This window comes from Polyodon spathula, chromosome 23 (assembly GCF_017654505.1).
Source record: "Polyodon spathula isolate WHYD16114869_AA chromosome 23, ASM1765450v1, whole genome shotgun sequence".
Classification (NCBI taxonomy): Eukaryota; Metazoa; Chordata; class Actinopteri; order Acipenseriformes; family Polyodontidae; genus Polyodon; species Polyodon spathula.
The window spans coordinates 22,237,506-22,263,578 of record NC_054556.1 but is presented as its reverse complement, the minus strand read 5'-3'; the positions used below and the strand labels follow the sequence as shown (position 1 = coordinate 22,263,578).

General features: G+C 39.8%; 1 protein-coding gene across 2 annotated transcripts in view; it reads left to right on the top strand.

Moving 5' to 3' along the window:
- Window positions 1-1,515: 1,515 nt before the first annotated feature.
- LOC121297834 (laminin subunit alpha-5-like) overlaps window positions 1,516-26,073 on the top strand; it is a 60,964-nt gene continuing 36,406 nt past the window's right edge. For both annotated transcript variants that reach the window (XM_041224355.1, XM_041224354.1), the window contains exons 1-6: window positions 1,516-1,939; window positions 5,193-5,345; window positions 20,277-20,394; window positions 22,872-22,990; window positions 24,209-24,379; window positions 24,535-24,632. In XM_041224355.1, coding sequence (XP_041080289.1) covers window positions 1,664-1,939; window positions 5,193-5,345; window positions 20,277-20,394; window positions 22,872-22,990; window positions 24,209-24,379; window positions 24,535-24,632 — 935 coding nt within the window. In that variant the 5' untranslated portion in view covers window positions 1,516-1,663. The remainder of the gene's footprint in view (window positions 1,940-5,192; window positions 5,346-20,276; window positions 20,395-22,871; window positions 22,991-24,208; window positions 24,380-24,534; window positions 24,633-26,073) is intronic.

Sequence of the window (26,073 nt, the reverse complement as noted above, 5' to 3'; positions counted from 1 at the left end):
GATTTATTTGATTTAGTTTCATTATTACTGTAATAACAAGTCTGGTATTCATCAGACAGCAGCTTTGGGAAAGAAAATACAAATCTCAAACTATGATTTGTTGTATAATTGTAATGTGGGCGAGGCCCTGTCTCCTTCCTCTGAACTCTTAAATATGTTTTGGGAGATGACCATCGTTGGAATCTTCGATGAGGGCAGACAGACTCTATACACAGGGAATGTCTTCCTGTATACTCGCAGTGTAGACTTCTAGGTAAAGCAAGTCATAGTAAATGCACGATTGAAGCATGGTAAAGAAAGGCCATGCAAAAACATGGTAGCAGCATATGGAAGCATGACCAAACATGATGAAAGCATGGGTTAAGTGGAAGTCCACCATAAAACATGATGAAAAGAGTGAGATGAAAGATACAATACAAGCTCCGAGTGGCTGCATTATAGTTCTGCAGTATGGTATTGTAAGCTTGTATGGTTTTGCACACAGTAAAAAAGAATGCCTCTTCTGAGGTGACTGGTCACTTTTTTTTTCTGAAGGGTCACTAAAAAAGCACATCCTGTTAATTCTGGACATTGGCCAGCTTCAGTATGACTGTTATTTTCCCCCTCATGCATGGGTGAGATTTGATCTGTATTTTTAGAAGCAAGCCCAGGAAGGAAGATAATGCAGCATCCATCCATACAAAGTCCCTTTATTTTTGTAGAGACCCCAGGAATCAAATCATCTTTTGTCAAATGTGGCTTCTGCTTAAACAATGGAGTGAGCCTGATACTTCAGTGATAACCCAATTTTGGCCGCGAATTACATCAGGTCTACAATTTTCTTTTTTTTTTTTTTCTTTTTTTTTGGTGAAGTGTACAAAAGTTAAATTAAGCTCTCAGATGTGTGCTTCCTTATTAGTTTGCAGCATAAAAATAGGTTACATTTTCCTTTCACAAAATAATTTATGCAAATAATTGTACTTTGGCACAAAAATAAAGCTGACCGATTGTGTTATGTCTACTCCAATTGTAAAGTCAAGTATGTTCACTGTAATTTTGCACTTTATTAAATGCTATGCATTAATACTACACATTTACTGTTCTTTTTCAAGTTATTGGTGGTCTTAATGTGCCTGTGCTTCATCCATCAGCCTTATTACCACACTTTGCTATGCTTTAACCATGCTATACTCCCCAGTCTTACCCTCCTTGATCTTCCACAAAGTTACAAAGGCACTTTAAGAAACTTTTTTTTTTTTTTTTTTAAAGCAAAGTGGTTAATTCCGTCCACCCCACTCCCGACCCCAAAATAAAAGCATCTCCAATTACACAACACAATCAAAGAATGAGTAATAAAACTCCCTGACACTTTATGTTTGCTAAGCAAGATCTAAAGCCAACGGCAAACTCCTATTGTATGAGAAAAACGAGAAGGGAGGGAGGGACGGAGGGAGCGAGCGAGTGGGGGTAACCGAAATTGATGCATCATCAGTTGATTAGGTTGCCCTGGTGAGTTCAGAATCCCAAAGCTGTCTTATATCACTTGGACGCGAAGTGCAGCGGTGCCTCTGATTTAGCTGACTGAAGAGACCGCACAGTACTGCAGCTATGAACTAAATTACAGGCTGTACGTTTATTTTCTTCGGGATTAGTATATTTTCTTTTATTTTTTTCCCAGGTGAAGATGGCGAAAAGAACGGTGGAATTAAATGGGACCATGGTTTGTATTGCTTGCTTTTTAGTGATGTTCTCCACCGTACCGGTCGTCTCTGGACAGGCGCTTCCCTCAAACGGAGTGAATGGATTTAGTTTGCATCCACCTTATTTCAATTTAGCAGAAGGAACTAAAATCACTGCCACCGCAACCTGTGGGGAGGATGGAAACGGAAAAGCTATCCAGGATCTTTACTGCAAACTCGTTGGAGGGCCAGTATCGGGGGACCCGAGCCAGACTATCCAGGTGCATGTTGGAGCTGTTTGTTGACTCTTGTTATTATTGGTTCAAGAAAGCCCTTTAATAATATTTAGTTCATGTGGTCTTTGTACAAGATGTAAACCATATTGTACTGCGCTAGCTGTTTTCTTTTTTTTAATTGTTTCTAAATCTAGAAATAAAGTTACACCTGTTTTATTTTAGACAACTGTTTTGCATTTAGAGATGCACAAGGACATAGTACAGATGTATTATACACACTGCAAAACAAAAAATCCAACTCTCGTTTCTTTTGAATTGTTGCAAATCCCAGAATCTCAGTTATGTCTTGTAAATCTATATGGGGAATTATACGTTTCCCAATTTTATTGGGAATTTTGGCGAAATGTTCCTAGTTTTATTTAAATGTGGTGGGTAGTCTGTATATGTGTGTGTGTGTGGGTGTGTGTATATATATATATGTATATGTATATATATATATATTATATATATATATATAATATAGTTATAATATATATATATATATGTTGAAACTGACCTATTCCGATAAAACATTTTCCTTTATTATTATTATTTTTAGCAAAAAAAAACTGTTTTTCCACTTCGAAATACGTGAGCTTTTCCTGTCAAATGAACTCAGCAGCTCTCTGGGACGCATACCTTCCTAGTGGTCGAACAAAAGGAACTTTGTTCATACTTTTTTTTTTTTTGGTTTGCTTTTACCATTGTGTTTGCCTCGGCTTCACATTGCTCTACATTTTATAGCAACATAGGGAGGCAACTTCACGGTATAGTAAGGTCGTTTGTTTCCTCAGATAATTCATGTAGCCTTAAATGCTACACGTTATTTCTTCTGTGACTAGTCCAGTTCAAAAAGCCTATCTGCGTTATTTTACCGCAGTACAGTGTAGTAAAATGCTACTATGTCCAGAAATGTTTAAACGGAAGTTAAAACGAAACATGTTGATGTTTAATTCATTAATGTGGCATAACAAACAACGCATTCACTGTTTATGCACAGTCTGGCCCTGTTTGATCTCAGGTCGAAGTTTGATTCGTTTTTCATGTGATGTCATAGTTTACAATTCCTCATACCAATATACGCCTATTAACTAAACAAGTGCGACCAAACAAAATATAATGTATGTATCTCAGATAAGGTTCATAATGAGAGTCCCAACGTTTAAAGTGTGTTTTCAGTAAGGACCTACATTATTCTCCTTTCTACTAAGGTTTACCCCTTGAAGAATGTCAAATTCTTTCGAAGTACAGATAAGAAAGGATCGTGTATAATGAGCGGGCGTGGTAGCGGGTCTTGTATGTAGTTGTTTGAGGTGACTGGGTGAATTGATCTCTACATCAGAGAGCGTGCATGTCAGCAACTTCCAGCATTGTTTATGCCAGTCTTAAAATATGCCCTTAAGTCTAGGATTAGATCTGATAATTACCATAAGCACAGACAGCAGGAAATAAAAATACATCAGAGAATACTAGGAACAGTAGCATACATACAGTAACTCCATACCGTGACTTGCGTACTACGCAAAAATAGTACAGATGGTTTGTACATATTTCATAAGGGGAACCTGCACTGTCAATCGCTGATGGTAAAATGCATTTTAAATTCTATTGAAAAAGACACTGTCACGCAGACCAGAGCTAATTTAACGTCACAAACTGCTGATCCACGGGTTCACATCTGCTTTTATTTATTTTTTTCCTGCGGTGGCACTAATTTCGATTTGTTCAGCCATACAGTAAGTGACATTTCTCACAATCCTGCTAATCTGGGATAATTGTGAAATTATGTTCAGTAGTTAAAATGACACAGTCTGACAAGGCGACCCTGAGAATAGCAGGTTCTAAAATGAAGGCATGATTGTAACTGCCCTGAGTGCATTATAAACGCTGAAATGTTCTGCGGTGACTTGAGTTCAAGTTATTACACCAGCTATGCCAAACATGGGCTGTCTGTAAAAACCGTTTGGAATTTGTTAATTTAAATAATATCATTCTATCCTTAATGTTTCTTTTATCATAGGATTGTATAAGCATAATAGAAAACCTACCACTTGGTAATCACGTTTTCTGGCCCATACCGGAACTTTTATTATTATTGTAAACAGTGACATTAATCAAGATAGCAAATTCCAAAACAGTCCTTGCTGATACTCCTAATGAGACTGCAATAAACCTCAGTCAGCTTGACAGAAGAAACATTCCAAAGCTTTACTGTTCATTTGCAAAGTTAAAAGCACAGATATGTGTGCACCTATTTTTCACATCTGTTTACTCCAGGCTGTGATGTCCTTCAGTAGACCTCCTGCACTGTGTTTGACTTGTTCTGTCACATAGTATGAAAGTGCAAAGATAGTGTTGTTGATATACGCCAATTGCATATAGGAAATAACATGTTTAGATGCTGAAACTATAAAGTCGATCTGTCTGATTTACTAGTTTGTGTGCTTTTACCTTAAACAGATTTACCTGCCTTTTTTAAAGACTGCTAGGCTGAAACCCTACCGTTTCCACTGTGCCTTGAATTTCTAGAGCCTTTGTTTGAACTGTACGTTTTATAGGGATTCTTGTAAACGTTAAAGAGGTGAACCTGAGAGTCTTTCACAAGCAGCCAGCCAGCCAGTGAAAGAAGGCAGGAGATACAAAAGATCGGGATCCTGAGCTGAGCTCCTCGTCGGTTTTAACACAAATACGTTAACAAATACAATGAGGGAGGGGGGAGAGAGAGAGGAAACATTCAGTTTGGGCAGTTTAAAATGGCAGTAATGAACTCAAGTGTGTGAAGTCCTGGAGCGCGAAAGGGATTACATTCCCCCCAGTTAACCCTTTCTCTGGTAGCTTCTTTATAATTCAGTCCAATAAAGGTGTAATGATAGTGGTCACTATACCTCTGGGTTTAAGCAAGGCTGAGGAAGATCCAGTTGAGAGGCTCATACCTACACAGCCAAATTATTTTAGATGTGGAGGCTGGAGTGGGTATTGTTCTACTTTCGAGTAATCAGCTAAGCAAAATAGACAAACGTTTACAGTGTAAGCTAACAAGTAGACAAACATTTCAAAGTAGCTTCAGTTTGGTTCCCCTTAATGATATAAAATTTGATGAAACGCTGTGAATGTAGCAGATGTAGTCTGTATCTCTGTGATGAAAGTATGCACGGGCGTTTGGAATGAGAAGTCACCTTCACCTTCTTTTCTGATGATGCTGACTTCTCTAATGTGTTACTAGTACCCTCCACTAATTTCTTTTCCCTCTGGTCTGTAGGGTCAGTACTGCGACACTTGCAGAGCTGGGGACAGCGATAGAGCCCACCCCATCGCCAACGCTATCGACGGGACTGAGCGCTGGTGGCAGAGCCCGCCTCTCTCCCGGAGCCTGGAGTACAACGAGGTCAATGTCACCCTGGACCTCGGACAGGTGAGGCAGTCTGGCTGACACTAAGCAAATTAGATTTTTTTGTAAGCTTGGGTGGTCGTTTCTGCAGAGGGAAACTTCAATGCTTTGCAGAGATGGAAATACGACTCTCACTGCAATGCAGTTTGATCCATTCCAGGTTTTACTCTAGGTTTAATAAGAAGACATATTTGAGCTTGTTACATATACACTATGGCTAATCAAGCTCATAGTAAAAGCTGGCATAGGTGAAACTGCTGCTGTGTGCAATAGTCGTCTTATTTTCATCCCTGCATTGTTGCATAGTTTGTTAACAAAAAGTGCTATTTTACCAGCTTATGTTTCTTTAATTGCAGTGTTCTTACACCAATAAGAACTGGCAGCCAGTTGTAAAATTATTAACTTTTTCCTTTTAGTGTTTACTTAAGAAGTACCTGTCTTTTGGAAAGAAACTAGAGATGAAATAGTGCTTCCTGTTATTAACAAATCCTCCCAGCTTTGTGTGGGACCTAACATTCACCCTTTAAAAAATAAAAGAAATAAAAATAACAATAATAATTTGAGTTTGAATGAGTGTAGGATGGATCTAAGTGTATTTTTACTTTCAAGAGGAAATCATATATCGGTTTGCATACAATCAAACCAGCGCTTGTTATGAAAGCTGTTTCATGGTGATTTGCTTTCTCAAGCTCATTACGCTGCCGTTTCAGACTGTATTTTGTTAATCAGTACTTCTTTAGTCGTAAACCCCCTGACCCCCATCTCTGCAATTAAAGAGCTGTGACTTGCAGTCAATAAACTGGCTTGTTAAAAAACAATATCAGGCAACCCTGGAGCATACAGCTTGATAGGGCCCTGCAGCAACAGGACTCTGCCAAGATTCCTGACTGGAAATGCAATGTATGCTGCTGGAGGGTAGTTTTGTTTCATTTTTAGGAAGAAATCTTTCTTGTCTTCCGGGCATCTGCAGAGGAGGTGGTTTCTACTTGCTTGACCTCTGAGCAGTATTGACATGCTAGCCTGATCTCTATCTGTACCTGAAGGGATCTGCTAATTTCTCTTTTGCCTGGCTTTTTTTTTTTTTTTTTTTTTTTTTTTTTTTTTTTTTTTTTTTACCCATACCAAGGTCATGTTCATGTTTCATTTTAAAACCGAACTTGCCCTTGAGCGCTTCTGCAGTTATGATATTGCCACTCGCACAATACATAACTGGCAAACACTGTACCAAATTTCCATGCATTCCACAGATGAACGCTTTTAAAACAAGAAGATGGTGACATGTAATGCTGTTGCTGTTAGTCTTAAGTGTGAAGGCAGTACTCAGCCCGCAGTTATAATAGAAACATTGTATGAATTCAGAAATGTGTAATTCAAAACAAGCTGTCGCTGGTGAGACTGCTTGGGGTGCAATTGGAAGACGGGCTGAAAGATTCCCTCGAGGGAATAGTTTATGAAAGGACTATCAGAATGCATTTGCTATGGTGGAACCAACATTAAGAACACCAAAATATGACATACTGTAGGAATAAGCTACTTCAGAAGTATGAATACAGGTATTAAGCTGTAGAAAAAGTTTATACATTCAAGATCTCCAAAGTTGTTTAATGCCATTTTATAAATATTTCTATAACATTTGAAAACACATATGTGTGTGTGTGTATATGCTTACATATAAATGACTTTTTCAAACTGACAGAAACCCTTGGGGAAGACCTGGGTGTTTTCTGCCATAACCCCCCCCACCCCCCCCCCCCCCCCCCCCCCCCTGTAAATTCATCTGTCAAATAAATTATCTTCTGCTCTGTGCATGTTTCAGATGGCAGAGAATTTAACCAGGCTCCTAGCAGTTGCTCTGTAAATCTGTAACACAGGCATGTAATTTTAGCTTAATGCTTGCAACCCAGGAGGGAAATATGACTTGGATTAAAGTTTGAGCAGTTTTTACTGTTTTAGCTAAGCTTGTAAAATCTGCTGTGTTTGGAAATATCAGACCACATGAGAAGTGGTCGTGTTTGACATATCATTCCCCTGGTAGCCCGGTAAAGTATGAGCTCATTCAGAATCTAGGGCCGAACGCTGGTTTAAACTTATTGAGCACTCTGAAGCAAGTGTTCACTCTTGCTATTCTGAAAGCAATAACATATTTGAACACTATTTATCAATAAACATCTCCAAATAAATAGTAGTTAAAACTACTGTGTTTCTTACTAGTTATATTACATAAGAAACAATGGAGGGCTCATTATAAAACTGTGCTACGATCTTATATTGACTGCATTTCGGAAGACCTCTCACTGCCCTACAGGGACTTCCTAGCACAACAACACCAACAGTTGATCACCACGCCCAGTATTCATTTCCTGGCCTGCTTTTTGTCCTTTGATTACCTTTGTATTGTGTGATATACTGCTTGAAGATAATGATTGCCTTATATGTTCCACACACTGTATGCTATTTCTATCTCTCAAACAACCTGTGTGAACTAAAAAAAAAAAAACACCTGGAACACGGAGAAGAAAACTCCAGTTCATTGTGACATTATTTATTTATTTGGAAATTTGCAATATTCACCAAGCTGTTCAAATCTGAATTGTTTTTTTTTTTTTTTTTTTTTTTTTTTTTAGCAAAGTGTTGAATGGACTTTAGAACATGGTTTCAGGAATGAGTATCTGAGCCCTGTTATTCCAGATACAGGAGGTATCAGAAATAGGAGATTCCGTAGGTAAAGGGTACAAGCGCTCTTGCTGTTCCTGTGGCCGCTATTGTGGCGCTGTACATCATCTTTTAAACTACCCATTTGCTGTGGTTAGTCACTTGTCTGTGCTTGCACTCTTGCAGGCTGTAAGGAAGAGGTTAACACTGGTTGTACGCCAATGGATCCTGTTTCTGTGGAGGAATAGACCACTGATTTTGATATGTGAAAGACACAGTAAGCTACATTGCTTAAGAATGGCGTTGAACTCGCACCACACTGGGCCTCTGTCAGTATTATGGCAAGGGATTCTTCAGTATTGTTCTTGGGCTGAATCAAATCAGTCCCTCGGGACACTTGAAAAAATATATTAGACAATAATGATTCTCTTTCTCTGTCTGTCTTGGGGTTTACTTAGTGCTTCAGTGTTTATTTTTAGGTTCTACTACACAAAGATGTTGGAAAATTGGAATCTCTTTTATTACTTTTGAAATACATTGGCTCATTCCACAGGTTACAAATGTCATGTTTAAGTACAATAGGGGTTAAACCCTAAGATTTCCTTATGTGTTGCCTGTGATTCAAGTGTAAAAGTCATTTTAAAGAAAATGAAAGAGGCATTGTTACGTCATGTATTAACCAAGTAATGTTCAAATAAACTGATGTAATAGCACATTAATCCTGATACCAATAACAAATAAATATTATAGTCCAGCCAGGAGAGGCGAACATGATGCTATGTTTTAGGCTCTGGTGCAACAGTGAATGTTGCTTGGTTGACATCATTAAAAGGTTTCATTTGGTGAGTGCATTTTTGGGTGGTCGTTAGTGTCCCTTGATTTAATTCCATTTATCCAGGTCGCCCTTTTCCCTGCAGCCAAACCTTGTGAGTATCAGAAAGAATGCAAACTCTTTAAATTCTAAAAATGGATTTGCAAAGAGAATCTGCTGTTACCTCTGTCTGCCCGAGTTCCGCTGAGTGATGTGATTTCCATTAACTTCAGGTAGGTTATATACTTGCTGCTTTTGTCATTCTGCTGTATCGGTGGGTATACTGAACATTAATGTCTGCTGTAATGTATCAAATCCAGTGCCCTGAAGGGAGAGACCCTGGTTTTCTTATCCCACTGTATAATCTCTTGCATGGGAGACCTCAGCTGAACATTTGTTTCAAGCTCGAGCAAGTGCTCTAAGCCAGTCAGAATGAGAGAGTAGCAAGTGTTAGCTAGCAACGCCAAATAAGTAGTCATAACATGGCTCCTTTCCATACTGTCCCCTGGAGAATTGCCATAAGATGAAGCAATGTGTATTTCCAAATTGAGGTAGATTGTCTTCCCAGTAAAGTTTTTGTCATTTATTTCTAAATCGTACCAGAGTCAACCAGACCAGTAGCTCAGTGTGTCATTATAGCCACAATGTTAGTGTGTGCAGTTTCTTTAACTGTGGTTCAGTGTGCCAGAATTCGGTCCTCCATTCACATGTATCATTTACGGAAGTAAAGCCTCGGTTCCAGTGGGGATATACACTACCCTTTTCTCAGTTTTATTTCTTAATGGACAAGACTTCCTGACTGTGACTGAACTTCTCCTTGCTGTACTTTCATTTGAGCTGCGTACAGCATTAAAGCAGCAGCCCTTGTTCTGTGTTTAATCTCTGTTTCCTCGTTCTGTTAGAGGACACATTTCTGACTGCTGCCTGTACACCCTGCCAGTTCACAGTTTGCCATTGCAGTGCATGTGTACAGACCTGGGAACTCAGTGTGGATTGTTGTTGGCACAGCTATTTGAAAAGCCTGCAATGTAGTGTGATGAAGGGAGAGTTGTTAACTGATACATGACCCTGACCTCTAAAGCGCTTGCATACAGTAAAACAACATGCATCTAAAAAGGTAGAAATGCATTTAGTTCAAAGTGGTCTAACATATTTGACGTACACATGGTGATACACACCTACAGATAATTTCAAACAATCTAGAAGCTTCCATCGCTGGGGTATCATAGTCTTGGTATGTGGAGCGCTCCTGCAAAGGAGGGGCCCACAATGCTCTCACTGTACGGGGTCTGTGATTACCTCGCTGTCAGGACAGGAACTGTAGCCGTCTTGTCAGATCTCCTCTCTCTCCCAACCCCTCGCTCTTTCATCGTGCTTACTGAGCAGGAAAATGAGCTTGGCTGCACTCAGCTCTGCAGACCCAACCTTAATAGGAGAGGTTTGAGACTAAAGCAGGGGAAAAAAATAAACCACGAGGCTGGAGGATTAAGGTGCAGAGCTGACGACGTGACAGTCGCGGATAGGATATACTATAGGATATACTGTCATTCTTTCAACACTGTAGACTTCTATGCAGGTCTAGAAAAGATAGTTCCACTCAAAACAGCAACAAACTGATCTCTGTGTGTTTATGCCCACTTTGATTTAGTTTCCAGTTATGAAGACACTCTTGTTATATAATTAGTTATCCTGTGGCAGTCTGTTTTTCTATATAAGATCACTTGGCATTGAAGGATTTAATCAGACGTTTACTGGGAAAAGTGATGTTTTGTTTGAAATATTTGTTGTAGTAAGATAAGCACATTAATGATATCTTAGTCCCTTGTTCTGCTTACCAGAACAGGTGCCAGACCCCCCTGCTTAAACCCAGTCTTGTTGGCTAAAGGTAAATTGTTAGTCACACTAGCATTCACCTGTATATCAGGATCACACCTGTTGTATATTAGTCAGACACTGGTGTTCACCTGTGTATCAGGATCAAACCTGTTGTATTGGCTTGTGGCCATTCTTTTTTAAAACAGTTATTAAATCAATATATGAATCGGTGGCCGCGAGACATGCTTTAGTACCGCCTACAGCACCTCACACCTATCCCGGATTAAGGGATATAATATAATTGCGTTGAATGTAACTGATAGTTGTGTGTGCATTTCTTGTATGAAGTGGGTGTTAGGAAAGTACCTGTTGGTGCTAAATTCTTTGCACTGCCCTTGTGAATGTGGGGCTGTAGCTCTCAGACTTTAGTGATAGTCAGGCTGCCATAATTCACATTTAAATAATTGAATAACTGAGATAAAACTTAGGCAACGTGTAATCGTCATAGTAATTCAGCAATTTTCAGTATGTTATCCCTCGGAAAGAAACCGCTCAGAAGGACCTGCCCTTTTCATTTTGGTGAGATGTTGCAGTCTGGTTCGATTTTACAATGTTGAACTGAGAAGGTAATTCCCATGATAAGCATGTCGTGCTCTTAAAGCACCACCTATTTGCTCTTTAAACAATAATAAAAAAAAAGTTAAACCAAGAGCTAATGTTTCCTTAATTGGCCCTCATCTAGTGTTTACCCAGGGTGGTGTGCTGAGAATTCAGATTTACCCTTTTGTTTCCAATGTGATTGCAAATCAAAGACTCCCAAGTGTTTTGTGTATCTGTGGGACCTTCTGTTGTTTAAAGGGTCAGGGTCCAAGGATTTAAACAGTAATATTTAGTAACTCAAGAGAAGGAGGCCATACTTCAATTCATGCTGGAGCTGCTAGCTGTAGCTTACAAAATATTGGGATGCCAGCACAAGATATGGCATTTCCTATTAGTTATTAGCCACAAGAAACAAGCAAGTGTCTTTTTATTTAATGGTGAATGATGTAGCAATTGCTTTATAACTGCTCTTGAAATTGAGTAATTTCCATACAACATAATATTTTAATATAGGTAACATTTTCAAAATCATATTACGTTATCGCTTGGTTATAGTAACTTGACTTTGAGTTATTATCAGCACTTCTACTTGCTGCAATCTCATAAACTATTGATTTGAGAAACCATTGAATTTCACATTTCTAAATGTTAATTGCTATACGATTACCTATCTCTGTTTAATAACCAGGCCCCCAGAATGACTGTGCAACTTTTGACATCTTTCAGGCACAGTGGTCTCACTTACTGTATCCCTCCACATTGATTGCTAGGTCATTTTAGAGTTTATTTTACTCCAGTGCAAACATTGTGTTACGGATAGGGTTGTCTAAACCTTGGGACAGGGAGCCCTGAACCGCTGAAGGAAACTTTCAGACTGTTTTAAACTTTGCTTCGGGAGATGGTTGGATAAAAGGAAGGCACACGCTTGTACAATGCTTGTACTGTAGGTGTTTTTACTGTCTATGCGTGGCCTAAGTATTGCCTAATTGCCTGTCCAGAGCAAGTAACAACTCTGAGAGATCATCAATCTGCCATGCTAAAGTCCATCACAATTCAGTATGTGATTTTATAGGAATATGGGAGCTCCCATAAATTATATAGAAATCTACCTCTGATTGATGTTACCCAGTGCCAATCTACATTGTCTAAGCTTCAGTCTTCTGCCCCCATACAAGAGTTCGGTGAGTACTCTTCTTGACATGTAGAAAGTAAAAAGGACTCTTACTGTTTTTGTATTTTCCCCTGGATATTTTGAATTCCCTAAGCTTTAGGTACTGGGTGGTCCTTGTTACTATGAGCCTTTAATGGCGTATAGGTTTGAAATATTGTACTTGTCCTATTTGTTTTTGTCTTGGTGTAGTAGGTGAGGGTTACTATTGAGGAAAGTGGTTGTCGAAACTGTTATCTTTTTCCCTCTTTGCAAAGTCATTAGATGCTTCAGACTTCCGACTGCTCCTCCCTTGCAGACAAAGGGGCTTTCTGACTTGCCATCTTTTATTGTGTGGGCCTAGATCCTGTTTGTGTCCTAACCGCAGACATGCCTTTTCAGATTTTAATTGACTTGAGCCTGTAATGGTGGTGTTTTCTCTTATCTTTAGTATTTTGAAGCACCTTCAAGAATGGCATTGTGCAAAAGTATTTTTAAAATGTATACTCTTGTCCACTTTTAGCGGGCCTGTATGATGTTGTTAGTCTAAACCTTAGTGTGATTTTAATATGAGTGGATTGCCCGATTTACCTTTCCAGGCTGTATAGCTTCTTACCATCTGTCTTCTACTACCCTTATGGCTTTCTGGTGACGACAGAATCAAAAGGGCAATGGCTACAATGACAAAGCTTCTGTCTTTTAGAAGTGCTCCAGCCTCTGCTTGTGTTTTGTAATGGAGAGTGTTCTAACATTTATATACTTCTGAGTAGCCCACAGTAAGTCAAGAACACAGGACTTGCACAGAGCAAATCATCATTTCTGTTGTCACAACAGTTTTTTGTAAGGTAAACTTGGTGAGAACCAAAAACAACTGCTTTTCAGCAGGTCATAAAGCCTGGGGGAGGGGGTGGGGGTGGAACTCTGGCATGAACAATGAGTTTAACCCTCGGCTCCCTGCTCATATTGCCCAGAGAGGGAATCGGCTGCAGGAGAAACCTAGTGAGATACTGTATATCGCTCAGATATTTCTTATTTTGATGTGTTAGAAACTGTAAAAATGTTTCAGCTTTCTGTTAAACATAAGGGACATAGAAGCTCTAAACACAAAAATTGCACACTGACTACTTTTTATTTTATAAACAAACAAGTTCATTTATTTATTTATTTTAATTAAATACTGTTATACAAATTATGTGAATGAAAAAGAGAAGCTCAGTTCTTCTGAGTTTTAGCATTTCTTGGTTGGTTTTCAGTATGAATCCTATAGCTGATTTAAGCTATCCTGAGTCAGTTTGAGGTTTATGAGGGTTTTTAACACGCTCCCCAGGGAGGCAGGCTGTTTTTATTTAAGGAAACTGAATCCTCCACCTGCTCATTTAATCTTCCCCCCTCCCTAACCCCTTATCCCAGGTTTCTTTACAAGCCCATCTCTCAAAACTTGCTGCCGTGATGATATCTGGCCTGCGCCTTTAGTGAGGCAGCTTTAGAAGTAACCTTTACCTCTGTTTCTCCTCACCAAGTTTAGCTGCTGTTCGTCTTCTTTGATGGATGTAACGGTGCAGTGATAAGGGTTGGCAGGATATTATGACATGAGCTACAGACACCCACTTTCTCTGGTACTGGGGAGGAAAGGTTAAGTGGTTAGAAGTTTACACACAAAAATACCACCTTGGTGTGGGCCGAAGTGGAGCCTAAAAAACATAAACAAAAAGCATTTCCTTAAAATAATGACCGTAGAGGTCCGGAGAGCCTTTTAGTAAATATCATTACCTTTCTCTTTCCAAACTCAGGACTTCATGAGACCTCAGAATTTCTTAGGTCTAATGTTAGTGTAATTTCTATGTTCATTCAATGTTGTTTGGCCAGACCATTAGTTTTAAGTTAATTTCTCTTTGGCACCAAGAACACACGGTAGGTATATTTTATACATACACTTTGGCATGGAGCTCATAGCCTTGGATGATCCCAGCATTTGTTTTAAAGTACTTGCAAAGCCTCTGCAAACAGGGCTTGAGGGACCAATTAAGTCGAGGAATCTGCTGGAAGTAACAATTGGCTTATCTTCCAGGGGGCAAGTTATCTCTTCTTCCCTGGGCTTGGTCCAGACATGCGTGGTACTGTAGCTTTCTGATGGACTAGCCATGACAGGGATTTCAGTTTTTTGAAAGAGTTTTGTTTGAATTATTTTGAAGTACACATTGGTGGGCCACACTTTTATCTGATCTAACCAGCATGCACTAAATAATTGTATGTCTGCACAGACAAGATTAAAGTTTCAGCCGAGTGCACATAGTCTGGTGGTATTACAGTGGTTTTTAAAATATATATATATATATATTCAACTTCATTTTAAGGGCTAATATGTGCAGCTAGAAAAAAACGGTTAATACATTTTGTTCAGTGTGTTTTAATCTTGCATATAATCTGCTGTGATCAGAAGTAAATAGCCATGGTTCCATCTTGGTTTTAAAAAAGGCAGAGGTTTTTAAAGTGAGTATCTCCTGAGACCTGAAGCCAGGAATTGCTGATCTGCCTTCCCTCTGATCTCCAAAACTGAACACTTGAAAAGCAGCAGATCATTAGTCTGAAATGTGGGCTTCTTTGTGGGGGGGGTGTCGGTGGGTGGGGGTGGTGTGGTGTGGGGGTGGGGGTGGTGGGGGTGGTGGTTGGGGTTGGGGGACCCCCGGTGGGGGTGGGGGGGGGGGGAGGATAAGAAGACTTTCTTCTTCTGCTATCGTTAGAATAGATGACACAACAAAAATTATTTCCACTCCCTCATATGGTGAGCGATTAAGCCATGGCAGAAGATATTAATTTGTTCTGAAGCTGTCCAGCGTGGGTTTTGTGAGGATTTTTTAATTAGCCATACTGGGTGCACAGGAACTCTTCAAGCATTGTGGTACAATGTGTACTTTCTCTGGAATATTCCCAGGACTCTGTGCTTTAACCAAAACAAAGTTCAAAAGTGTCAAAAGTTTATAAGAAGGTTGATTTTAAAAATCATTATCTAATAAATTAGGAACAGCCTGCAATATGAGCATGTGTTGTGTGTCATGATGGTATATGTAAATGGATGGTATACTGTAGATAATAAAAATCTGTATTGTGTATTAACAGAAGGTTTTTGTTTGACCCTACCTACACAATCGTTATTTCAAGATTTTTAATGAGTACATCTAATTGAACAAATCCAATGTTGATCTAGGGAGTGGGAGTAGGGGAACAGTTCCTAATCCCTTTTAAAGTCTGGAAATTGGTGTACTTCAGATCTTAGCCCACAGGAAAGTATTCATCTCGAATTTTGTAGTCCTCTTTTAAAGTGTCGGCTTGCAGTGGATCAGTTCTACTGGTGGAGCCTGTAATTGCAGGCTGAGAGTGAGGAGCAGGTCTCTGGGTTACCCGTCTCTGGTTCGGATGGTGCTAAAGCCAGTGACTGAGTCTTTAAACCAGGTGTTTCAAGAACCCACTGCCTCCAGGTATAAAGAAATGAAGAGGCCTTGTTTGAGAAGTGCATTCTTTAGCTTCTACTGCCTGAGGCACATTATAATGATGACAGCAAATCTATATGAATCACAGGGGAATACTCAAGCTGCTATTTCTAATGGAGTTGTTGTTTGGGGCAAGCAGCACTGCTACTTAATAGCTGTAATTTTTCCTATTGCTCTCGTCACAAATATTATGTAAGTATATTAAATGAACGTTAGTTTTACAGGAAAATGTTAGGTCATCAATTACGCAGTAATAATTTCTTTCTGCAGGCCTTATATGACTTTTATTACCTATTTCTGAATGAATAACTCCTGTAGACAGGGCTGTTTCGATGTGCAAGACCATTTCTCATCCCAGTGTTTGCACAGAGGCGCTGTTTCAAGGCCACCTGTGAGATGTTGTCAAATAGGATTCTGCAATCTAGGCCCACTCCTGAGTTTCGGGAAGGGTGATTTTGAGACGTCACAGACCGCGAAAGTGAGGTTTGGGAAAAGCAACCGATTTCCCCAGGACCACAGGACCTGGATGTCTAGGAATTTCTCTGGCCCAAGAAGCTTCAAGCTATCAGACCAGATCTTTTTATACAAGAGAACCCCAAAGTTCCAAACCCATCGGGAATGGAGAACGTTGAGAAGACTGAAATGTGTGTAACTCTTAACCTCTTATTTTCAGTGATTTAATAAATGCCTACAATATTAATAAAGTTCTGCATCTTTAACATGAAGAGTGATAATTGGAAAGACAAACCAGGAGAGTTGTGTTAAACTGTTGAAACCTCAACCTCTGCTCTTTGACATCATTTACAGTAAGACCCTGTTTAAGGTTTCAAGTAATGTGCTCAGGATGACTGTGGAGTTTATACTGTAACTTTTAGCTTCTACTGTACGTATTTTTGCAATTTCTAGTTTTTTTGTTTTTTTTTAAATAACACATTCGTTTTTCATGCCTCCTGAATTTGTCCTGCAAATTGGAAACTGGTCCCATTGAAAAACAAGCATGACTGCTAAAAGAAATAACAACGCAGTGCACTGTGTGATGCAGATCGTCTGAAATGTGACAATAAGGCTGGGTGCTCCTTGTGAACTGAAAGGTATGGGCTAATATATTTATAAAGACCAATGCTTTTAATAATACACATAGTTAGTTTCACACACCACTTGCTGGTTAGTTTGGGATTACCGGGACGCCTTTGTTCTGCACTTGTCTTTTCATCTGCTCTAGTGGAGCCTCTGTTCTGAAACAAAAAAGAAGGAACCTGCAGGCACATGTTGAAAGCATGATTGTAAATAGGATTTAGCATTTCTGTCACTGCCTTGTGTCGTCAACCTTGAACCAGCCCCACACTGCCTCCAGGCATTCGTTATTGCGCAAGAGCCAGTGCAAGCTAAAGCAACATGTTTGGGTAATATCTGGATTTATGTTCAGGTAAATTAATACTGTGCATGGTGGAGGATTTGTTTGTGGGGAAGCATTACTCATCCTAGTCCCATTTACCTGTTGTGGCATTTCAATTTGCTTAAGAGATGTTTCTAAGTAACAAGCAGACAGACCCAGCAATTGTCTAGCATGGCACTTGACTTTTGATTGAAAAGTTTTGCGATTGAAACATTTGTTACTGGTCACATCAGTAGACGCAAATAAATTTAAGGAACTCTGCTGGAATGGGAAGGTCTGCATTATCCAAGTTGCCCTTCATGTTTACATCCTGTAGGACTCGCTGCATTTATCTGATTCATAAAACATTAAAGATGTTGAAATCAGGAGAGTGGCAGCACGTACCATGCACAACCTCATGCTTTGCTCTCCTGGGTTAATTAAGTAAGCTGTCTGATGTAATCCAGCCTAGGGCTTGCTTCCTGATGCTTCCCCCTGGGGATGAACCAGAGACCCTCTAGGTTCGCTTCACAGCAAGCTGCATTCAATTAAGATGCACTGCTGGTGAATTCCCGAGTACAGTGGGGCGGAGGAGTGAGTGACCGGGTGTATTGACGGGCACAGCTGCGGTAGCTCTACCCAACAGCCTCTTCAGTTCTCATAAGCACTTCATTATTCACCCAGGCAGGGCCCTGGGTCAGTTTGCCAATGTGATCACCAGAAAAAAATTCTAGTGAGGATCCCCTTGGAAATCTTTTTAAGAGCTAGTGAATGGTGTTGAGGTTACCAAGATGCCTTTTGAATTAAGCAGCTTTTGGGGGAGGCAAAGAGAGCATAATGACTATTCTATTGATAGTGACCTTTTAATGTAGGATTTTTAGCATGGAAAACACATTCACATGAGATTTCATCATACAGTGGTAGAGGGTGTGACTGTACTTAATACACTGTTACAGCGACCTTTCTGTCTGAGACACTGTACAGCCGTTGGAAGCTTTCACAAGCACAAACCCCTATAAATTAAAATACTGGGCACTTACCACCAAGGCACATACTGTGTAATAAAACAATGAAGCAGCCCACGTTAGGGAAGACATGTAGAATATCCGCATTCCTGCAGAGTGCTAAAGAAGAGTACCACGGCTTAGGTTGGTTATGTTTAAGGATTTGTTAGTAATGTGATTCTTGATGATGTTATCAGCAACCCCTTTTGAGTTCTTTTAAAGGATTAACGGGAAAGGAATGGTAAACCTTTACAGAAGTAAAAGTTCGCTTTTTTACCAACGGATTACGGAATACAATGTACACTTCCTCCTGTAAACCGCAGTGTTGATTTGTGATCTTACTGTAGGAGTGTTATCCCATGACAATGTAATGACCTTAACACTGATATAGTAGTAAAATCTGACTGGTACGTGCATTATGATACACAATTGCCACTATTAGCCTGATATAGATTTTCACTCAACATCAAGAACTTAACATTCTTTACTAAACAGTTTTACCAGTTTTTCATGATGAATCTTTTCATTGTTTTATGTATGCACAGTATCTCCCTTTTCGATACCAAGTAGACTTATGAGGGACTTTGTTAGTTTAGAGAAAAATACTGTACCACCTGCCGAGTACTCAAAATTCGCTGTGCCCATTTTCTAGCCTTTGAGTAGCCAATCACTTCATACTGTAGTCTTCAATGAGTGTGTACGGGGCTGTCTATTGGGTTGAACTATACCTTTCACTTCCTATGCTAGATGAAATGCACACACCGAGGTGCAAGGTATTGTACAAGTTCCGCTGCTTCAGTCAAGCAAGAGCATGAACAATATTAATAGGAAGGTGTAGTTTATTCTGTGACAGTTGCTGGTAGGTATTTGTCATGAGTATGCATGAGATTGCTGGGGGGTTGACTTTTATTGACCAGCTTTGCAGGGTCGCCATTAAGGGTTGGGCATTGATGGGGCTCAGGATATGAGCAGCCAGCAAGCGGGCGGGGGGCTGGGCAGGAGCTTGCAGTAATTAGAACTCAATGTGCTTTTTAATGATCTCCACATGACAAGCAAGCTGGAAGATTCGGCAAACCTTCAAAGCATTATGGTGGTGTAAAGGTTTATACAGGCTTCCTTTATAACATGATAGACGAGTAAGCTAATGTAATACACTGCTGAGGTGTGTGTGTGTATCTCCATAGAAAATGCTAAAACTACTCAATTAGCTGTCCTAGAGTGGTCCTTCTGTTTGAGATCTCAGGATTACAAAACAGGGATTCTTCAGGTACTTGCATTCATAATATATTGTAAGTAGTGATATTAGCCTGTTGTCGCTGTTTAAAAGAAACTTCATCTTTTGTTATAAAATGTGTTTATTTAAATCAAGGTTGTCATAAAACATACAATAAGAAGAAATACTTCCATTACTACAAAACTGGACAGACTTGCTCTATTGTATAAAACTAAAAGTAACTGATACCCCCCCCCCCAAAAAAAAAAGATTTTTGTTTAAATGCAGAAGGAATGCATTAGTTTAATGGCTGTCTCCCAGTGGCTCTGCCAAGATGCCAAGAAGCAGATGAACGCGGCTTTGTGTACCGAACCGTAAGGGAGAACAGCTGACTGACTAGGGCAGTGTTTTTCTAGGCCGCTAATAAGGAATTTGCCTCCCTGGATATCTGGAGCAGCTACAGTACAGTTAGTGGGCACAGACCAGCCTCTAAACCCTCAGATGCTATGTGTTTTTGGTGTGGGCACCAGTCACATCTGATGCTTGGGTTTTGTGATCTATAGAGGCATACTGTAGACTTCATCTCTTTAACAGTACCATTTCTCTTCTTGATAATTCTCCCTTTGTAGTCCATTGTGAATCGTCGATAGAAGTGGTTTCCTGGTGGGTTTTTCCCGCAGCACTTCTTGGTCACCTTTTGGGTTGAGACAAAGTCTTAAAGGTGGAACCTGATCGACAACAAGGAAGAGATTTAATTATTTTATCAGTGAGTGGTCTATCCCAAAAAGATCTAACACCAGCCACTACTGTAAGGGCCTCTGCTAACCTTTCTGCTTGTTTTTCCCTACAGCTCTTCCATGTTGCTTACGTGCTCATCAAGTTTGCCAATTCACCGAGACCAGATCTCTGGGTACTTGAAAGGTCCATCAACTTTGGAGACACCTACCAGCCCTGGCAGTACTTTGCCTGTGAGTATGAGTCATGATTATCTGTGGCTCCTTCTGAGATTGTAAGCACTTTTGTCAAATAGCACAGACATATTAGAGTGGGATACGGGGTCCACCACATTATATTATTATAAAAGAAAAATCCTGTAGATGTGCCTTGAGACAAAAGCTTGCCATTTACTTGCTCTGAGTTGCATATCCCTGCAATTATACTGCAAAAAAAAAAAATATATATATATATATATAAATTGGATTCTACCATTACAGCTTAGAAAGCCAAAAAATAAAAAAATGTTCTGCTCACCAAGTGATATCTGTTAGAAACTATGTCCAGGGCACAAATGTTGCAGAGTAGCACATAAGTATTTATTTATTTCTTTTATTTAATGTAAGAGTATCATGTAACCCAGTGGTTCTCAATCCTGGTCCTGGGGGACCACTGCCCTGCTGCTCAGTTACTTAATTTAACCCTTAATTGAACTAATAATTAGCTTGATTTGAATTTATTAAACAGTGTAGCTTATAAAAAGTTGGAGAATTTAAGTTCCTTATACAATTTTATACCTAAATTAAAATCTCCCATCTGTTTTAAAATAATAAAGCTCAGATTAGGCTAATTATTAGTTCAATTAAGGGTTCAATTATGTAATTGAGCACTTGGTTGGTAAAAGGAACCCAGCAGGGCTGTGGACCAGGACCAGGACTGAGAACCCCTGATGTAACCCATCAGCACTATGCTGGCATCCGTCTCCGATGAGGTCCTTCGGACTTCCAGTATCCTTGTTATTTGAACCGCAGCCCTGTAGGCGCTTGAGGGGACTGTTGTGTTTGACAAGGGCTTGTATGGAATGTTGTCCCTGTACATTTCCTGAGAGTAAGCAGCTACATTCCTCTGGTGTTCTCTGTCGAGAGAGAGAGAAAAAGAGAGCAGAGCCCTGCTGATTCTGCATTGGCTCCCGTTGGCTGTATTTTCCGCAAGCACACTGTGCCTTTTGTTGTTCAAACCGCTTTCGGAGAGATTTTTGACACGGCAGGTGGGAATAAAGCCCCCGGATCATAGAATCGGAGAAAATGCTGATAATGAACAGAGGACTAATATAATATTAGTTTTTTAGCGCTGCTGGAGTGCATGTTTGTTCTAAGGAAAAGCAAGCTGAACTCCATGTGCTGCTCAGTTAATTTGATGGATTATTGTGAACGGAGGGAATAGACTAAATGGAGCGCCAACATTTATTATTTACAGCTCATGTTGCTAGTGGTAGCAGTGCCTGGACAGTAACTGGAATCTGTCTTGATTGGTCCCCTTTGAAAAAACTCATCAAAGTTGAATAAAATTTAGGGGGTAAACACATTTGGTCCTGATCTGGTCCTGAGAGTTGAATCCAGTTAGCACTTGGATGGAGGAACTTGGGTTTGGTTCCTCAGTTGGGGACCCTTAAACCAGAGGTCAATCAATGCCTTAGAACAGGGGTCTCCAATCCTGGTCCCGGAGGGCCGGTGTCCCTCCTGGTTTTTGTTCCAACTGTGCCCTAAATGACTTAATTGGACCGGTTCAGTGGTTAATAGAAGCTTAATTAAGTAATTTAGGATACAGTTGGAACAAAAACCAGGAGGGACACCAGCCCTTCAGGACCAGGATGTGTTAGGTACTGTGAACCGTGCAGCAGTTGATCTACAGGAATGTTCTGGGTGTTGTTCTGTTCTGGGTGCCTATCGGTGTGATTTACCTGCTTTTCATTTCTATACATAAAATAGCTGCCGTGTTTGAAAAGGTGGTGTTTCGGAGGGTGTTGTGTGTTTCTGATGTCGGTTGAGCAAACTTCACAGTTCGTCCCTTGATCCCTGTGTATTGAGCACGTTAAAGAGCCAGCAACATGATCTGGTGTTGGCTGCTAATCTGCTGTCACCCACTGACTGTGTGTGTGAATGTCTGTCGGACTATAGGGGTGGAAAGTGAGGATTCTATGAATTGATTCTGCTTTGCAGAGTAAAGGGCTCCCCACTATGAAAGAGACATGACCTGCTGTTTTTGTTTTCACTCAAATCTCAGATACATCCGGAACAAGGTGTGACAATGAAGCATACCCTGTTTGGTAATATTATCCACAAACTCTAGCATGGAGTTGGTAGGTGGAGATACTAACTTCATAACAGTTTGAGAGCCATTGCTGTTTTTTGTAACATTTGTTAATGTTTAAGATGATTTTGGATTATTAGCCTGCTGAGGAAAGGAGTTCCTTGGTTAATGAAGACTGTAAAATCCCTGCTGTTTCCCCTATTTGTACTCCTTAGCTGCCCATTTAATCCCGATCGTGATAGTAATGAACATGGATGGGTTATTTATTGTATGGGAAAACTCCATGAAGATAGGGATGGAATGGTCGTGACTAGAGCAAGTGTTTGCCCCACTGAAGTTTTATAGCTTATCCTTTTAGAGATGGTTGTGTCTTGGTTCCCAAACACTACAGTTCTGTAAACTGAATCCACTGCAATTTCAGCTTCGAAGAGGGACTGCATTGAAAGGTTTGGCCAGAGGACGATTGAGCGCATTACCAAGGACAATGATGTCATCTGCACCAGTGAATATTCAAGGATTGTCCCACTGGAGAACGGAGAGGTACATTTCCAAAAAGCTCTTTGACTGGAACTTCACTGAACTTAACCTAGCAATCCCCTGGCCTGATAGGCAACATACTATATTCTCTTGATTATTTTTTAGGAGTCAGCTACTGTAGTAGCAGAGAAATAGGAATTGTTTGTACATGCTATAGCAGGGGTCTCCAACCCTGGTCCTGGAGAGCCAATCCTGCAGGTTTTATAGATGTCTACATCATCAGTGGCTAAAGATCTGGAACACCTGCTAATCTTGACTGATTAAACAGATAGTTGATTCAGTAACAGTTCAGTTGAAACAAAAACCAGAAGCTCCCCAGGACCAGGGCTGGAGACCCCTGTGCTGCAGAATGTGTCACAACAAAACATGATTTGCTGTTTTTGTTTTAATCATTGATTAGTGTGAACTTTTTTTATTCACAGCCTGTTCCTATGTAATGTTATCAATGTAGTTCTCGTATCTAGTAAAAACACTGGAGTCTTATGCAGTCAATTTCAGTAGCTTATGTATGAACACACTATGTAATAGTTTAGCATGATTTGCTGCAGGACTGTTTTTTATATTTGTTGTATTTTAATTTTGCATACAGTACTTTAAGTAAGCAATGTTAGGCACAAGGCAAAGCTTGATTTTAGCATCTTAATCTTATACGATTCTGTTTAATTTCTGTTAGTGTTTGAATAATAAAATCAAGCAGTAACGGAGACGTGAATTCAGTTTTAAAAACTTGACACACACACACACACACACACACACACGCGCACACACGTCGTGATAAGCCCTCTGGATTCTAACCTGTTATCTTACAGATGCACACCTGTAAATTTAAATCTCCAATTGAATACCCTTTTAAGAATTGAATATAGATGGCTACCTCCTAATCTAGTTGAAAGTGTATTTCTCGCACCCTCTTTGCTGTGTCAAGCCCTTGAGCGAAGCGAGTCAGGTTTGGCATATAAAGAGTGCAAGAGAAAGTACTCTCTCAACTTGATTAGAGGTAACCGCTGAATGCTCACAAACATATTATAAGTCATTAAATCTAAATAGAAAACAGACAAAACCCTGATTTAATGTACTTAATCCGTTTCTATATTCTGTTTGTGAGAGCAAAGTATAGTGTAGTTGCTGCTAATGTGTTCCAGTGGGGATGTGATTTATAATACTCCGTAGAGGCGATGAGCAAACCTTCTCTACCATTTTGACCTGGAGTTGTTTTTGTAGATTGTTGTTTCCCTGGTTAATGGTCGGCCCGGGGCAATGAACTTCTCCTATTCACCTGTCCTGCGGAATTTCACCAAAGCCACCAACATCAGACTGCGCTTTCTCAGGACCAACACCCTGCTGGGGCACCTCATGGGCAAAGCTCTGCGCGACCCAACCGTCACCAGGAGGGTGGGTATTGCCGTCGAAAGGATCTGCGATGAAGCCTTTAATGTGTAATGCATCAAAACCGAGTTAAAAAAAGAATAGCTGTTCAAAACCGTTTTGTAGACGCACAATAAAAAAAAAAAACTAAACATTTTTTTTATTTTCTTTCCTCCTTTTAGTATTACTACAGCATCAAGGATATCAGCATAGGGGGGCGCTGTGTTTGCAATGGCCATGCAGAGGCTTGTGATGCCAAGGACCCTACTAATCCTTACAGGTGGGCTCGCTGTCATGTGTTGAACTTCATTAAATTGTTGTTTTCACAGGCCTAGATTGGCACTAGCCTACTGTTTTAGGTGAAGTAATCCAAGATGAGTACTAATCATGGTCTATGAAACCGGCTGTAAATTAAGCACAGCTAATGCAAAGAGAAACCTTAGTGGTCTGCAATGTGTTAATCTGGTCCATGTACAGAAGTTGTCAAGTTGAACTCATCTAAATGTCCTAGGAATTAAAGAGAATCAATGTCTACAAGACTGTGTTAATGTTATGGGCTTACTGGGGTTGTGAAACCATATCATTTGTAATGTTTGATTTGGAATTATCTTAACTCTGCAACTATTTTCCCACGCTGTAGAATCTGCATTGACCAGATTTCCTTTTGAAGTACTTTGTCTGCATTTCATGTAGCAGATAAAGCATCCAGGCTACATCCAGCAAACAAGCAAAGCTGTCTATAAGCTTACAAATAGCTCTGCAGTCTTTCTTTAAAAAGCTGTTATCTCAAGAGCAGAAAATGTGTCAGACAAAACAAACGCACTGTCTATTTGGAATGATAAAAATATATTTTTAGCATTCACAGTTAATTGGTGCAGCAGTTTGGGAATTAGCTGAACATTTGTAACAAATCATGATGTCAGCAATAAAATAACTATTACAGTATATGCCCATTTGTAAGAGCAATGTATTGTGTGGATAATTATACTACTTGTCATGTCATTAGTTTTTCAGTAGTTGAAAGGAATGTTAAACAATGCACAAGTCACTAAAATCACTTCTTAAAGAACTTGGTGTTTGCTGCCATTGCAGTCTAGATATTAATCTGGTCCAGTGTTACTTGGCTTGGAGTAATGTCTGTCAGAGATCACAATGTAAGGTAATATGGCTGCAGGTCATAATAAAATAATCTTTTTGTTGTTACTTCACTAATTACCGTTTGGCACAACAGTCACCTGGACCTCCATAACCACCTGGTTATTTTTCTATGATTATCCCAGATGTTTTGTGTTGGCCATTAGACTAGCTGTGTGAACTGCATTAGATAATGTGTCTGTCACAGGGCCGATCTGTTTAAAAAGATTAACCCGACTTTGGGGAGTTATGATTCATTGGAACGGATGAGGTTTGATTAAAACACAGCTGCATGAATGAAGTACAGTTGTGTGTGATGTTCTTTGCTCGCTGTAAACCCTTGATTTTAATGCAAAATAATTTTTTGAAAAAAGATAAAACTGATATTGATAAGAATACTAAATAATCCGCAGACCCAGATGTTGTTGTTTTTGTTTTTTTTGTGTTTGTTTTTTTTTAACCCATCAGCAAGTCTATGTCATTGTTGTTATAGCTGAGTTGTCTATTTGGATCGAGCTACACAAGAAGCGTACTCCGTGATCAATGCATCCCAGCCTTTTTTTCCACTTCCAACATGGAAAGATGTG